Source organism: Cryptosporidium sp. chipmunk genotype I, assembly GCF_004936735.1.
Source record: "Cryptosporidium sp. chipmunk genotype I strain 37763 chromosome Unknown contig_17, whole genome shotgun sequence".
Classification (NCBI taxonomy): Eukaryota; Apicomplexa; class Conoidasida; order Eucoccidiorida; family Cryptosporidiidae; genus Cryptosporidium; species Cryptosporidium sp. chipmunk genotype I.
In genome coordinates, this window is record NW_027125614.1 from 411392 (window position 1) to 426319 (window position 14928).

Sequence of the window (14928 nt, forward strand, 5' to 3'; positions counted from 1 at the left end):
CATAAATAAAATTTTTTAATTATTAAGCTGTTTATTTAGACTCTGGAGCAGAATATTTAAGTGCATGTAGTTACCATAAAGCTCGCCTTAGGCGCTTACCCCACACATTGCATATTCTGTTTTCTAAATAAATATTTGTTTTTCGAAAAAAGTGAAAAATAATTCATAAAGCAACGGTATTTATTTTAATAGTTATATAAATAAATTTATTCTTTAGATTATTTTGTAACAATGAACTCTACATATGATTCTATTGGAGGAATGGGCATGATGGATAAATGTTACTTTACAGGAAAGAGTGACCTTCTGAATTGGCTCAATTCGTATTTCAATTTGAATGTTTCTAGAATTGAGGACTGTGCGAGTGGAGCAATTTATTGTCAAATTGCAGATGCAGTTTATTATTACCAAGTTCCAATGAAAAATGTAAATTGGGGCGTCAAACATGATTTTCAATATTTACACAATTATAAGCTACTACAGCAGGTTTTTGGAAAAGTTAACCAACCGAAATATATTGATATTAACAAGCTTATTAAGGGAAAATATCAAGATAATTTAGAGTTTTTGCAATGGATGAAGGGACTATTTGATGAATCGGGAGCAATTGATCGTGACTATGATGCTATTGGAAGAAGAAGCCTCGGAAAGGGGCCATTCCCACAATATTCTGGGCAAGTAATTCCCATCACAAGTATTCAGAACAATACGGCTGAATCCTCACTAAACGCAGGAATTAACACTTTTAACTTGGGACCGATTTCTAGAAAAGCTAACACTAAAACTATTTTACCATCTAAAAATACGGAAATAGAAAGATTAAAAAAGTCGCTTAGTAAAGAAATAGAAGAGAAAGAGATCGTTGATAAAGAAAGGATGTTTTACTTTAATAAACTGAGAGCAATTGAAATATTATATGAAGAGTTAAATGAGAAAAAAATCCCTTTCATGTCCTTAAAAGATATTTCTGAAATATTGTACGATAGCAATGATATAGACTTAGAAAGTTTCTCTAGAAAAGTTATGGATTCGACAATAAATAGTAATGGATTAACAAGCACTACTTCTGGTGCAGAATAGCAATAAGAAAAATAATTAATATTAATGAATACATAAAGCTGCGAAGTCTATAGTTAAATTCAGTTTAGTGATTTCTTAACCCTTTTTTCTCTTTTTAATTTTAATGTTCGATTTTACCGCGCTTAATAGTTCAATTGATTCTAAATTTTGATCAAGCTGCACTTGCTTCAAACTTTCACAAATACGATCTGAAGAAACTTTCTCTAATTTAGATTCATGCTGGGCATCACGCTCATCGAATTCAATATTTTTAACCTCTAAATTGTTAATACTGGACAAAACCTTAGGGCTCGATACTTTATCCTCCAATATATCTGGTTCATTGTTAGATAAAATTTGCATAATGATAGGTGGGTTTACGTCAAATTCAGTATCGAGTTCTTTTAAATTTGTTTTTAGTTTATCAATAACAATTTTCTCCTTATTATCAGAACATTTGAGTTTTTTGAGGTATTCTCCTTGAAAAGCTTTTTTAAATTCCTTATGAAGATTTTCGCCGTGCAATGTTGCAATCTGAATTGCGTAATTGATTTGATTAAAGCTTAACTTTGCACCTCCAAATTTACTGATTCCACAGATTTCTTGCTTATCGTTAATTGATATATGAATTACTGTATTTGAAATACTTTCTTCATCCGAATTTGGATCAACAATATATGAGAGCCCTTCCTTGCCATCTATGTACCCTATGGAAACAGAGAGGGGAAAATGATGTACATTGAAAGGAATCATTTCTAACTTTCTAATAATATTTTCCAACCTTTGATAATCTCTTTCTCCAAATCCTTCACATTTTAATTTTTGCAAAAAACTATCTATATCTATTCCGGTATATCTATAATGCTTCAATCCAGATAATGTCGCCATTAAACATGCATCAAACAAATTGCCATCATCAAAAAGTACGTGTATTTCACACTTTACTGACCATGCGCAAATTCCTGATAATATACATAGTATCTCAGTATCAATCGCTCCAGTTTCTTTCAGTATTCTTTCAATATAATTGGCTATTTCAGTCCCCAAAGTTGTTCTGTTATGACGAAATGTATGGCTGGAAGGGTTTATGCTTAAAGGTCCTATGTCTACCGTGAATGAAATAAATCCCTCAGAAGATCTTTCCTGGCTAGGAGCTACAAGTTCGCTTTTTACTACACATAATACATGAGTTCTGCCAATATTAACTTCTACTTCGCCATAATTCTTGTTTAAATTAATTTTTACGTTTCTATATTCATTCATTGTCCTACCATCAAGCCTAAGACCATATTCACGAACACAAACGATAAAAGCGTCCATTTTTATCTTTTTAATAAATAATGTCTTACATTTGCAATTATTAATATTGAATTTAATTGTTAATGACTTAAAGGCGCTAAAAGTCCGTATTGTTGGTTTGAATCGAATTTTAATTCTTGTGACTTTAAAATTGATTTATGGCTATTTGCGACGAATTAGGTACATCGAGACCTTCATCCTTTAAGAAAGCAAAGTCTAATCATGATATTATTGAGATTTCGTCAGAATCTTCTATTGAATCTAATTTAGGAGGTATTTATTCAAATGATTACCATTTTAGATTAGAAACACCAATTTATTTAAATAAACTGAACTTTGAAAAGAAAAGCTCAAAAGGCTTATCATTCAAATCTTTGTTTGTAGTAAATGATTGCATACCCATTGAGAAATCAGCCTGGCGAATCAAAAATATTTTGTTTTCAAGTTATATCACCGATATTAGATGGGTAATTAATGAATTAGGAGATTCTAAGTTAATTTCTGATAATATTGAATCTATACTTTTTGTTTCTCATATTTCGGACGGCTCGAAATACTATAAATTTGAAAACTATAATAAAATAATAAATGAAAAGATCTCAATATACTCTCCGTATCTAAAAGTACCCTATGGTGTATTTCACCCAAAATTTATTTTGGTAGTGTTCGAACATTTATTTCAGCCTGAAAAAAACTTTATCAGGTTCCTTATTACATCAGCCAATCTTTTTCAACAGGACTGGGAGTTTAAGTCACAATCAATATGGGTTCAAGACTTTTTCCAAAGCACTGAAAAGAAAGATTCTGAATTTCTATGGTACCTACATGAATTCCTAAAAAATATCCTTAATGGGTCTAAACTAAAGGAGTTTTGGCTAAGCAAAGTTCAAGAGTTTGACTTCGAAGATGCAACAGTAAAATTGGTTGCAAGTGTCCCTGGCTATTATTTTGATAATGAGATGTTTATGTGGGGCCATCTAAGAGTTAGATCTTTGATAAAGAGCGCTGTTTCGAAAAATCTGGGCAAATCAGATGAATTGTCGAAAAAAAAAGAAAGAATCGCTCTTCAGTTTTCGAGTATTGGAAGAATAACTGAAAAATGGTTGTACAATGAGTTTGTTTCTTCGCTATCAGAAACACTTGAAACAAAACTTGAAATTATTTTTCCGACAGCTGAGCAAGTTATTAACTCAATAGAAGGAATTGAGGGAGGGGGATCCTTGCCTGCAAAGAAAGAATATATTTGTAAGCCTTGGATTACAAAGTTACTTCACAAATGGGGTGTAGGAGCTATGAAGGAGAATACCACAGCTGAAAAAGTAATACCTCATATAAAAACTTTTCTTAAATATAAAACAACTGATAATTTTATTGAAATTATTTGGCTAGTTCAAGGTAGTTATAATTTAAGTAATGCTGCTTGGGGGCAGATACAAAAAGATGGATCTCAATACTGTATTAGAAACTATGAGCTTGGAATATTCATTCATAAAGATCAGTTTGAGTTTGAGAGGCATTTTAAGTTTGATAAAAAAGAATTTCCGAAGTTTGTTTGGAAAAGAAAAAGTGATAGTTTTTTAATTTCGGAAATACATACTAAGCCTATTAAAATTTTGAATATTCCACTTCCTTTCGAGTTACCTCCGAAAAGATACTCTAGTGATGATCACCCTTGGAACATTGAATTATTAATGTGACTTAGAGTCCATCTTAAGCCTTTCAACTTCCTCATACAAAATGGATAGCTCACCTTTATATAAACTTACTAATCTTTCGTGCCTACATTTGATATTTACGCCATAATCTTGGCTATTATTTGAGCATTCTGAATATTTTGTGTATTTAGAGTTAATAATTTCATTTAATATGGACTTCCATAGAAACAAAAATCTGTTCTTGTTGTTTCCTTGAACAGCCATACTTTCTGGCTTTATGTTTTCAGATGTTTTCGCTAATTCTGAGTATGTATTAGTTGATTTTGAAAAGGAATTTGCGCTAGAAGATCTGGATTCTTTTGGTGTAGATTCATACTTCTCTATTTTTGCCAATAATTTGTGTATCAGCTCTTCACGTCTTTGAAGTTCCTGTAAAACCCTCTCAAACTCTTTAATTAGATGATTATCGTTGTCTTCTTTCAACTTCGTGGATGAAAATTCATCAGGCATTAAATATTTGCTCTGATATTTAGAGCAAATCAAATCAACATTTGAAAAATTCTGATTAAAAAGCAAGCCTAATTTTTTCCTTATCTTATACTGTTCCAATATTAGTTTGCCGAGCCTTATATCAATTTGCTCTTGATTTAAATTCATTTCCTACATTTTTTTTATAAATCTTTTTTGGCACGTACCCCCACTTTTGTATCCAAGTTAAATAAAATATGGCCTAATAAATTTTATTAAATATACGCAGGCAAATAAAAGTTTCGCATATTAGCTGTTATTATCAATGGTGAGTTGTTTTAAAGCAAGTCATTATGTAAGATCGCTATTAAGCTAAATAGTAGGTGAACAAACTATTAAGGACATTTAAACCTATCTTTGATAGAGTGCTAGTTCAGAAAATAAATCCAAAAACTATAACGAAAAGCGGAATTCTACTTCCAGAATCCATCAACAAAGGGAGCAAAAGCTTCTTTATGGCAAAGGTATTGTCCACAGGGACTGGGAAAATAAATCAGTTTACGGGTGAATATTATAAATCTTTCGTGAAGCCCGGAGACACAGTAGTTGTTCCGGAACACGGAGGAATTAGCATTCAACAATTATTTGGAGAAATTGATCATGAGATTTCATCAGATTTAGTAGTTTATAGAGAAGAAGATATATTAGGCATTTTTGAAAATGGTAGTCAAAAATAACTTAAATTAAAAGCGTTAATTAAACATCATTTCAAACTGAATATTTTGATAACTAAAATTCTTTCAACTCTTCTTCAAGCCTTTTATAATCTTCTAATCCAGCCTCTATAAAACTAGTACTTTGTTCCAATTCCACAATTTCAGTAGCATTTATTGTGTTTTTACTAAAGTTCAGTTTTTTTTCTGTGTTTGTTGTAAATTTTGAAATATATCTACCCATATTTGAGTTTTCATCAGTTCGAATTCCCAGTATTTCGCATACTTCTTTAACCCAAGACGTTATCTTCATTGAACACCCAATAGAAATCTTCCCTCTTTTAGTTTTTCTTTCTAATGATTTTAATAGAGTCTTAATCAATATACTTACATATAGTAAGTAGTCACTTTCTGAGTTTACTTTGTTTTTTAGTAGATTAACTGACGCAATAATGTCATTTACTGCTATTCTTTTACTTTTCCCTTTATTTATATTACTGGTTCCTTTTTCTTTTTGCCCACGACAAGAAATTCTCATACATGGTTTAACTTGATCAAATATTTGTACATTGTTAGAATTGCAAGCAACACTTATCGATGGCCAAATCTTATTAAAAATCCTAGAATCTATATTAGAACTAAATTCGAATTTTTTACTACTCATTTTTTCCTTAAATTTTGTGTACGCATACATTGCATGGTTACTCTTTTTATTGTTTATATCCCAATTTGATATTATTTCGAGAGTTCCACTTTCATTGATTTGAAATGGATTTTTTAACTTTATGTTTAGAACCAAATTTTCATTATTTTGATGCTGATTATAAATCAAGTATATTTCTTGAAGCAACTCTATTTGATTGCTTTCATCCAAAGCACAATATTCTATCCCACTTAAATTAACAAACTTTCCGGAAAACAAAACAGCACTTTCATCAATTACGCCTTTTTCTATAATTGAAGTTGTTTTATTGTATTCATTTATTCCGTAAAACTCTTTATTGAAGCCATTTGTAAAGCTCAGCAGTTTGTATGAACTATTAATAATAGGAATTGAAGAGCATTCTATTTCCAATGGCCTATCTTTGCATTTTTCACAAATCCCAAACTCCATATTAAAAAATTTATGGCTTTCTACTCTTTCGCATCTAAGTACATCTTTGCATCCATCAATAGTGAGTAGAATTTCAGTACTCTTATCGCCTTTTAAAACTTTGTTTGAAAGTTGATTCGAATAGTCTACAGTGTTAAAAAGTAATAGATAATACAAAGCTAGGATGTAAATACTTCTAGAGTGAAACAAATGCAATGTTCTCATAGTTGAGAAAAATAAAATAACTTTCAATTGGGCCATTGCTCAATAGAATACATTTTTAGATACCTGTATCTGCATTGAGCGCCAGGACAGGCCACGCACTCTAGTAGACAATAGTTGCTAAAGCTATTTTTTTAATCCGACTGGCCGAAAATGCTAATTCGCACAAATCGCAGAACGAATTGAGAAAAGAAAAATTAAAACGAACGTCTTAAAAATATATGTAAAGTCCCTAAACTATAGTAAGGATTCAATTACATATTATAATTGGCATCTCAGACAAAGCTGAATAGTTGTTAAAATACCAATCATTAATATGTTCCGTATATTCCACCAGAGCTATTCTTTAGAAGTTAAATATTTGGTTCGGGTAAGTTCGACCAAAACTATTACTCTTCACCTGCTTCGTTACTAATATTGAAGTACCTAACTTCATAGGAACCCTTACTAGTTGCAACTACACGTAAAAAATCCCTAATCTGTTGTTTCTTAAGGTATTTCTTAGTTAGATATTTCAAATATCTCTTGGACATCGGTACCTCGCTTAATACAGTAATACGACCTTTTTGACGAGAAATCTGAATTTTCGTGCCTAATTGGCCGCATTTGCCGTCGACTTTAATACGATCATGGAAGAATTTCTCAAGTCCCGATGCATCGATGATATTGTCTTGCATAGGGGCAGTGCAGTCGACAGTGAAACGTTGAGTTTTATGAGCTTTCGTTGTAGGAGCCATCTTATTTCTTTAGTTAACTTGATAATACAACAATAACAATTATAATAGAATTTTTCACAAAAAACTGTCTAGTTCTATATTTAGTATAAGCAGCGTATTTTTTATCGCTACCACGGCTTAATTTCACTAATTTCATATAAATTATTATGTTTTTATTAAATAATTAATAGGTAACCGCTATACATTATTCTCGTCTCTAAATATTCCTGTGCCTTTTATTGTTTAAAATTTAAATTATTCAAATAAGACTTTTTGTTATATTTTATAGACAAAAACGTAATGGTACCCGTTGCTTGGGCGCCTCAATGTATCTGAATAGTAGTTAATTATGTTGGGGGAAATCATCCTAAATGAAATAAGTATTTTTGAGATTCCGGATTATAATTACAAACCTTAAATAAAACATTCAATTTACAAAGAAATTTGGTTCGTATTTTTATATCAGCGTATGGATCTGTATATGAACAAAATTTGTGAATGTATTATTTTTATATTCAACTTGATGAAGAGTTGAATGCTTTAAGTATTAGAACATAGCTACCCTAGTTTTATACATTAATCTCGGAGCTGCGACAGTTATTGTCTCGTATATTAACAATATCTAAGCTCATTTTTCAAGATGTTAAACATTCCAAGCACGGTTGATGACCCTAACTACCGCTACAAGATGCCTAAATTGGTGTCAAAGATTGAAGGCCGTGGCAATGGTATTAGAACGAAAATTGTTAATATGGCGGATATTGCTAGATCACTTAAAAGACCACCTGCATACCCTACGAAGTTTTTTGGATGCGAACTTGGTGCATTGAGTAAATGGGAGGATAAGGAAGAAAAAAGTATAGTAAATGGTGCGCATCAACAAAATGATCTTCAACGGCTAATGGACAAGTTTATTCAAATGTACGTCCTATGCCCAAATTGTGAGCTACCTGAGATTGACATAATTGTTAAGAAGGAGCGTGTTAGTTGCAAATGTAATGCTTGTGGATATATTGGAGCATTGGATAACAACCATAAAATCACTACATATATTTCAAAAAACCCTCCTGGAGGCGTTGAGAGTACAATGGGGAGTAAAAGCAAAAAGGAAAGAAAAGAGAAAGATAAAGATCGCAATTCTGAAGGTTGCAATAATAGTAATGGCTCAACAACTGGTGATAATGAGAAACCCTCCAAGCATAGATCAAAAAAGGCGAGTAAGAAGAGCAACAAAAAGTCTGCTAATGAATTGGATATATTTGAAAAGGATATTCTTACGTTTGAGAGTCCTGAAATAGTTGACGTTATTGAGCGCCTAACCAATTTTATGGAAAAAAATAAGGAAGTAAGTCCGGAAGACTTTTTTTCAGAGCTTCGGGTTTTACAGGTTTCTCAGGATTTTGATGAGTTTATGAGGTTCTCTGTCCTATTAGCTGTGCTATTTGGCTTGAAAGATCCCATAGATCCAAAAGTATTTAAATTAAGGATTCCTTATATTTCAAAGGCCGTAGAGGGTTCATTAAGATCAAATGCGATTATTTCTGTATTTGAATCATATTGTGTTGAGAAGAATCCAAGCACATTGGCAACGTATCCATATTTAATACAGCAATTATATGATGCTGATATTTTATCCGAGAAAGTAATTCTGAAATATTACCAAAAAGATGCTCCAACCTCTTGGGTATCTGGATGTTCTACCCAAGACACGTTTGAGAAGGCTAAAAAATCGTGTGAACCATTTATTGATTGGTTGCTCGATGGTAGTAACGATGAGTCTGATCTAAGCGATGAAAACAATGATGATTATGATACAAATAACTCCGATATTTATGAATACGATTCTCATTCGCCTATTAAGAGCTCTCGTGTAAAGGTCAAAAGCTTGAATCTTTCTGAAAAACTTGATAATTATAAGTTTGAAAGCTGCTCTGGTTCTGAAAATGATAGGTCTCTAACTAAAAACGTGGAGAATACTCAGTCTCAGAATAGTGACTCTGACCTTGATATTGACAATATCTAATTGGTTTGTTATTGACGTTAATATTATTAATGAACGTCTAATTTAGATAGCTATTTTTAATACTTTTTTAAATTTTTCAACGTTGTTACTGGTTTTTCTCAAAATTTTCCTCATTACTTATTTTGTTCCTATTTTGTAGTTCTCACCACTTTTTGTTTGTTTTCTCAAATTTAAAACTATATTGCTTGTAAGCGCCGGAATTGTAATTACTCTTGAGTTAGGGGGAAAGATAACTCAATTTAACAATTCCAGATAGATTCCGACAAAATTGATTACAGCAATCTTATGAGTTCAGATGAAGTTGAAGATAGTCAAATTAACAGCGAAGAGAATGATTTATTTTGTATTTTAAGTAGAGAATACTTACCCAAAGAAAGATGTTCAATACAGACGTGGAATAATGAAATTAGAATACGAATTCAGTATGAATTTACAAATCTTCTTCCTATATTATTTTTATCTGAAAATTCTGAATTAGTAAAGAAATCTCAATCTAGCCTACAAAAAATTGTATTCGAATTACTTACGAGTGTATTATTTTATTTGGATATTCCCTACATAACAGCAATAGAGTTTCTTGAAAATTGTTCTATTGTATCTTATTTAAAAATATGTAAAATTTTAGGCTATGACTTCATTGGAAAGGATGAACTCGATGTTCAAGAAGTGCCAACTGAATCTCTAAAATATGAATTCAATGAGTTCATTTCTGACCCAAGTAAAGCTATCGATACTAACCTACCATCTTTTAAATCTTTTGTTGAGAATCACATTACACCTTTAATCATGGATGCTGTATGGCTCATCCAAATGAGTCTGCATAACAATGAATCTAATAAGAGCTCAATCTGGGTAGAATTTATGTCTAGGCTTTGTAGAGGAAATATAACTTCAAAAGAAAGACCCCTTCCGTCAATTCCAAAAAGCGTAAAACTCATTTGTATTAGAGATATTGTATCGTATCTTGATCTTGGAAAATCAGATAATATGAAAATAACAGAATCATTAATTTCTTCTAAATTTAAGCTTCAGCAGAAGTATGTAAGGGATAGGACAAGACTATGTTTCACCGTAGATTCTTTCACAACCCAAAAGGAGTGTCTAAGTGGGTTTTCCGTCTTGGGAGTGCTAATCAAATACCTATTTGATCAAATCATTTTGTTTCCAAATCTAAACATCGATGAGTTAACTTCTCAAATTACCTATGAAAGAGATTATGTTAATAATCCTAAAGACAATAATTCTGAAAATTTATTTTCAGGAGATATTAGTAAAAAAAACGATAATTATACGAGCTTAGACCAATCAAATTATTTTTTAAAATGCATTTGGAATATAATTTTAAGATATGATCTCTCAATACAAAGAAGTATTGGATTGATTTTTGAGGTTTTTATTTCAATAATTTCGGGACTCTATAATGCAAAAAATGACTTGAATTGTCTAGACATTCGACTATTTATTCTTCTGGAAAAGTTACTTTCAATTTTCCCAGAAAAAATTATTAAAAAGTCATTCATTATTTTCGTTGAGCATGTTTCTAATATTTGCAAGTCAAATAAAGGATCCAAAGTTTCTGACAACTTAAATACAGATAATATTGGAAATGAAACTTACAGAACAAACCCATGGATTATTACCGACAAAAAAGGACTCAAAGAAATTCTTGATTTACCGTTCTTTATACTTGCTTCTTTTTTAATTAAAAAAGGACTTTTTGAATTATGTGACTATTTTAGAGAGAAGTTAATAGAATGGGATGAGATTTTTTGGTCCGATTTTATGGTGGATAAATATTTATCAAAAGAGACAATTGATTTTTCAAGCTTATCTGATACTCAAAGTTATTTCTTTCCTCCGAAAACATTGGAAAATATTGGCAATATTTATAAATATTACCATTTATATTTTAATTTTCAATTAAGCAAAATAGAAGGATTTGAAAGGGATTTTAACTTGGAGTTGCTATTGAAAGAAATTTTAAGAAATGGAAGAATTAACGAAGAGATAAATTTCTCAAACATTTCAATTATTCTCTCAGAGTTAATACTTACTCCGTCAATTTTATTTGCCAATGCATTTTTCGCTGATTATTTTTTAGAAGAAATCTCACTTAAGCAAGATGAAGAAACATATTTTGCTTCTAAAATATTAAAGAGTTCTGAAATTATTCAAGAAATAACTGACTTTACGGGTATGCCATTCAGTATTATAAATTTATCGAGCAATATATTGAAAAAAAAAATAGAAATAATCGTCAATGACATTAAAAAAAAAGTTAAAGATAATGAAAAATCACCTGAACTATTGATATTGCAATATAAAAGTTTTTATTCACTAACTGAATGGATTAGTAAATATTGTAAGTACTATTTATTTCAAAAACATCCAAGTTGTATTCCCATTTTTCTTGAGTTACTTTGGGTTTTTATCAAGGAATTTAACGGAAAATTTTCTGAATCGTTTGAATCAAATGAATTGACCTCAATAAATGGATATAAAGATCCACCTGAACTATTGTTTGAAATTTCATCCTGCATTATTTTCCCTGCAATTTCACTCCTACCCAAGAGTCCCTCAATTCCTGAAATGCTGAAAAACTCTATATTCGGTGAGATGGACATCAAGTATAGATATCAGATTTACAGAAGGTTAATGACATTCAGTTACAACAAATACCCTATGAACTACCAATGGGTTAGCGTTAAAAAATTGCTTTCAAAGTATTTAAAAGGTGTTACTAAAGATATAATGAATAATAAACATGATAATAAGCATTCAAACAATATAAAAAGAAGACCACCCATTCAAATAAGGTTATTAATTTCCAATATTATTGGTTTGTGTTATACAAATCCCCTTGTAGTTTGCGATACTATTATTAATCAATGTAACAATTATGACAATATGATACCTCTTTTAATTGAGATACTTGGAAACAATATTGATGAGATATGCTTTGATATAATGATATTTACAATAATAAACTTTATACTTTCAAGACCTACTTACATGATTGATTGCAGATCAAACAACAGTGATTTAAATTGTTCAAGATTTGGTAATCGTGGAATTGCAAAATTTACTGCATTATTGCTTACAAAAAGAAAAGTACCAAAAGAAATTTTAAAGAACTTTTTGCAAACCATTATTTATCGTATAGATGAAACTTTTCATGGTAAAGAATATACTGTTAAGATTCCAAACAATTTCTTAGATTTGTGTTTTTGGAAGCAATTGTTGGAAATTGTAATGTCAGCTCCAATACTTGACTTGTCAGTATTAACTGGAAAACAGATCCAAAGCTTAGCAGGAGGGCCATTATTGTTTCAACTTTTTCTTTCCCAACACGAAGAAGATAATTTCGGAGCAATGAACGACCACTCTTTTTTTAGTTCTTTATTAGACAATAATTCTCATGCTAAACAAAATTGTGATTTATTTATTTCTATCTTAAAAAGTGGAGAGATCCAAAGTAAAGAATTTCTTTTTAGAATCGCAAAACTTAGATCTGAAATATTATGGGACATTCCAAGTAATTTAAACATGGACATTAAACTTTTAATTAACCTTTCTGATGAACTACATTGGTGTTGCATACAAACAATTGAATTATTTAAAAGATCGTTTGACCCTGAGTCATATAGGAATTTTATCTTGAATATTTCAAACTCAAGATACAGCTTTGAAGACATTATAACTCAAACTTTTTTATACCTAGATATACCAACCGCATGGTCCTTTATTAGAAATGGAATTAGGAAACCTAATACAAGCCAAGCTGATAGAGAAACTTTGGCATCACAAGACGGATTTTTAGATATTGATTATGACGCAATAAAATGCATTAAATTTTATATTTTAAAGAAAAATGATCTATCCTTTTTGAATAATGAAGTTTTCATGGACTTTTATATTTTGTTTTGGTACCTCGATTTATGTGACATTTCTCTTCCACACCAACATTACTCAGAAAAACTATTTGAATTGCACGTCGAGATATTATATTGCAAGGAAAACATAGACAAGATTTTATTACAAAATATTATAGATTATAAGATAGATAATTCTATTGAAAAGTGTAAAATAGAATTTTTCTTAAATCCAAACAATGTTAAACTTTTACCAGGTTATGTCAAAAGCAAAAATTACTTACCAAGGCAAGTTAGGGATGCAGTCAAACCATTTGAAAAGAAGCTCAGAAAACTTTACAGCTGTTATAACGCATTGGCTACAGAATACATCAAACTTTCTAAAAGAAATAATTTTATAAAACAATTCCTAGATTCTGAATGTGGAATTAATAGATTCATTGAAGAGTTGAATGAATATTTGAAACTTGATTTTCCTGAAAACGAAAAAAAAATTCAGTCTTTTATGATTTGGATTTGCAAAGACTTTATTGCGCCTAGAGTAATTCACTCTGAAGCTGATGCATTGTTCACATATTTTTGGATCGAAAGGTTCATTCTTGATGAAGAAAAAGGTATTTTTTCTTCAAAAAAACACTTGATAGAGTCATTTCTAATATTAATATCTAAACACATTTCCTCTTTAATAAGATCATCTACTCCTCGTGAATCTCAATTGCTTGGTTTATTTTTTAAGGAAATATTCTCATATATTAAGCAATTTATTTATAAGTTTAGACCAAGCATAAATATTAGCAATAACCAAAAAGGGGAAAGAATAATTAAAGTTTCGCCTAGCAATATTCCAATAACTGATTTAGACAAGTTGGAGCTTGAAACTAATACAATTAGACGGAATTCGAACAATAATTTACATAATAAAGAACAATTATCATTGGATGGTACAAATTACGGTGAATTTATTGATAATAGAGATTCTGGCCGTTCAAAATTACTTGAAAAAAAATCTTTAGAAAAAATTGAGCAAAAAATCAATTTAACTAAAGAATCATCACAAGAAATAAAATATGATTCTATACATGAATCCAGTAAATTCGATGTGCTAGGAGGAAAAAATGAAGTCTTTAATGCACTAGAATGCACTGAATTATTTAAAGGAAAAAGTGAGAGTGAGATTGAAAGCTTTCCACAAAAAATATCTGATTCAATTCTGAAAGGTTTTATCTATGAATGTGAAAAGAACGTCATGATCTCTTTGTCACTTGGGTTAGGATTATTATCAGAAAGATCACCAGAAAACTTTCCGGAATGGACTCATACATTGAGCAGTGTTTGGATGCTATCAAGATTTTATGAATCATTTCCAATATCAACAACAACAGGTGAATATTTACTCAAGGAGCTACCAAAAATTCTTGAATATGTAACCAAAAAGCAGTGGAACGATTTGAATTTATCAATAACATCCTTGATTTTGAAATTAAAACAATGCAGTTCAAGTTGGATAGGGAAAATCAGTTTAGTAGACAATCATTTAAAACAAAATGGTTCCGCTTCTCTTTCAAAAATATCAATAGAACCTACAAAAAAAAACAGTTCTACTTCCTCTAATTTACATCCAATCACGTCCAGTTCAAAGAACTACGATGAAAAAATTAAAAATAATTTATCACGCTTCGAATTTAAAAGACAAAGACTGAACGTTAATGATAGCAATTGCTCATATAAAACTAGTTATTCTAACCCCACAAATTCTAGCAGAAGAGAAGAACATAGAAAAAAACAAATTTAATTTTTTTTTTTTTTTT

At 30.5% G+C, this 14928-nt stretch overlaps 9 protein-coding genes across 9 annotated transcripts; 5 read left to right on the forward strand and 4 right to left on the reverse strand.

Moving 5' to 3' along the window:
* Nucleotides 1–231: 231 nt before the first annotated feature.
* Nucleotides 232–1080, forward strand: ELE39_001120 (EB1 like microtubule binding; the record flags this gene model as incomplete). The annotated part of the gene is made up of 1 exon (XM_067344159.1): nt 232–1080. One exon carries the CDS (start codon nt 232–234, stop codon nt 1078–1080), a length of 849 nt encoding a protein of 282 aa, XP_067200197.1.
* Nucleotides 1081–1155: 75 nt separating this feature from the next.
* Nucleotides 1156–2379, reverse strand: ELE39_001121 (RRP45-like archaeo-eukaryotic exosomal rnase; the record flags this gene model as incomplete). Its single annotated transcript, XM_067344160.1, has 1 exon — nt 1156–2379. One exon carries the CDS (start codon nt 2377–2379, stop codon nt 1156–1158), a length of 1224 nt encoding a protein of 407 aa, XP_067200198.1.
* A 137-nt stretch (nt 2380–2516) lies between these two features.
* Nucleotides 2517–4055, forward strand: ELE39_001122 (tyrosyl-DNA phodphodiesterase 1; the record flags this gene model as incomplete). Its single annotated transcript, XM_067344161.1, has 1 exon — nt 2517–4055. One exon carries the CDS (start codon nt 2517–2519, stop codon nt 4053–4055), a length of 1539 nt encoding a protein of 512 aa, XP_067200199.1.
* Nucleotides 4056–4219: 164 nt separating this feature from the next.
* ELE39_001123 (uncharacterized protein) lies at nt 4220–4670 on the reverse strand (the record flags this gene model as incomplete). Its single annotated transcript, XM_067344162.1, has 2 exons — nt 4220–4248; nt 4280–4670. 2 exons carry the CDS (start codon nt 4668–4670, stop codon nt 4220–4222), a joined length of 420 nt encoding a protein of 139 aa, XP_067200200.1.
* A 136-nt stretch (nt 4671–4806) lies between these two features.
* ELE39_001124 (chaperonin 10 Kd subunit) lies at nt 4807–5218 on the forward strand (the record flags this gene model as incomplete). Its single annotated transcript, XM_067344163.1, has 2 exons — nt 4807–4809; nt 4865–5218. The coding sequence occupies 2 exons, from the start codon at nt 4807–4809 to the stop codon at nt 5216–5218; spliced, it is 357 nt and encodes a 118-aa protein (XP_067200201.1).
* Nucleotides 5219–5270: 52 nt separating this feature from the next.
* Nucleotides 5271–6512, reverse strand: ELE39_001125 (signal peptide protein; the record flags this gene model as incomplete). The annotated part of the gene is made up of 1 exon (XM_067344164.1): nt 5271–6512. One exon carries the CDS (start codon nt 6510–6512, stop codon nt 5271–5273), a length of 1242 nt encoding a protein of 413 aa, XP_067200202.1.
* A 386-nt stretch (nt 6513–6898) lies between these two features.
* On the reverse strand, nt 6899–7246 carry ELE39_001126 (60S ribosomal L22; the record flags this gene model as incomplete). Its single annotated transcript, XM_067344165.1, has 1 exon — nt 6899–7246. The coding sequence occupies one exon, from the start codon at nt 7244–7246 to the stop codon at nt 6899–6901; it is 348 nt and encodes a 115-aa protein (XP_067200203.1).
* Nucleotides 7247–7865: 619 nt separating this feature from the next.
* On the forward strand, nt 7866–9248 carry ELE39_001127 (eukaryotic initiation factor-5; the record flags this gene model as incomplete). Its single annotated transcript, XM_067344166.1, has 1 exon — nt 7866–9248. One exon carries the CDS (start codon nt 7866–7868, stop codon nt 9246–9248), a length of 1383 nt encoding a protein of 460 aa, XP_067200204.1.
* Nucleotides 9249–9533: 285 nt separating this feature from the next.
* ELE39_001129 (giant membrane) lies at nt 9534–14912 on the forward strand (the record flags this gene model as incomplete). The annotated part of the gene is made up of 1 exon (XM_067344168.1): nt 9534–14912. One exon carries the CDS (start codon nt 9534–9536, stop codon nt 14910–14912), a length of 5379 nt encoding a protein of 1792 aa, XP_067200206.1.
* Between the last annotated feature and the right edge of the window lie 16 nt (nt 14913–14928).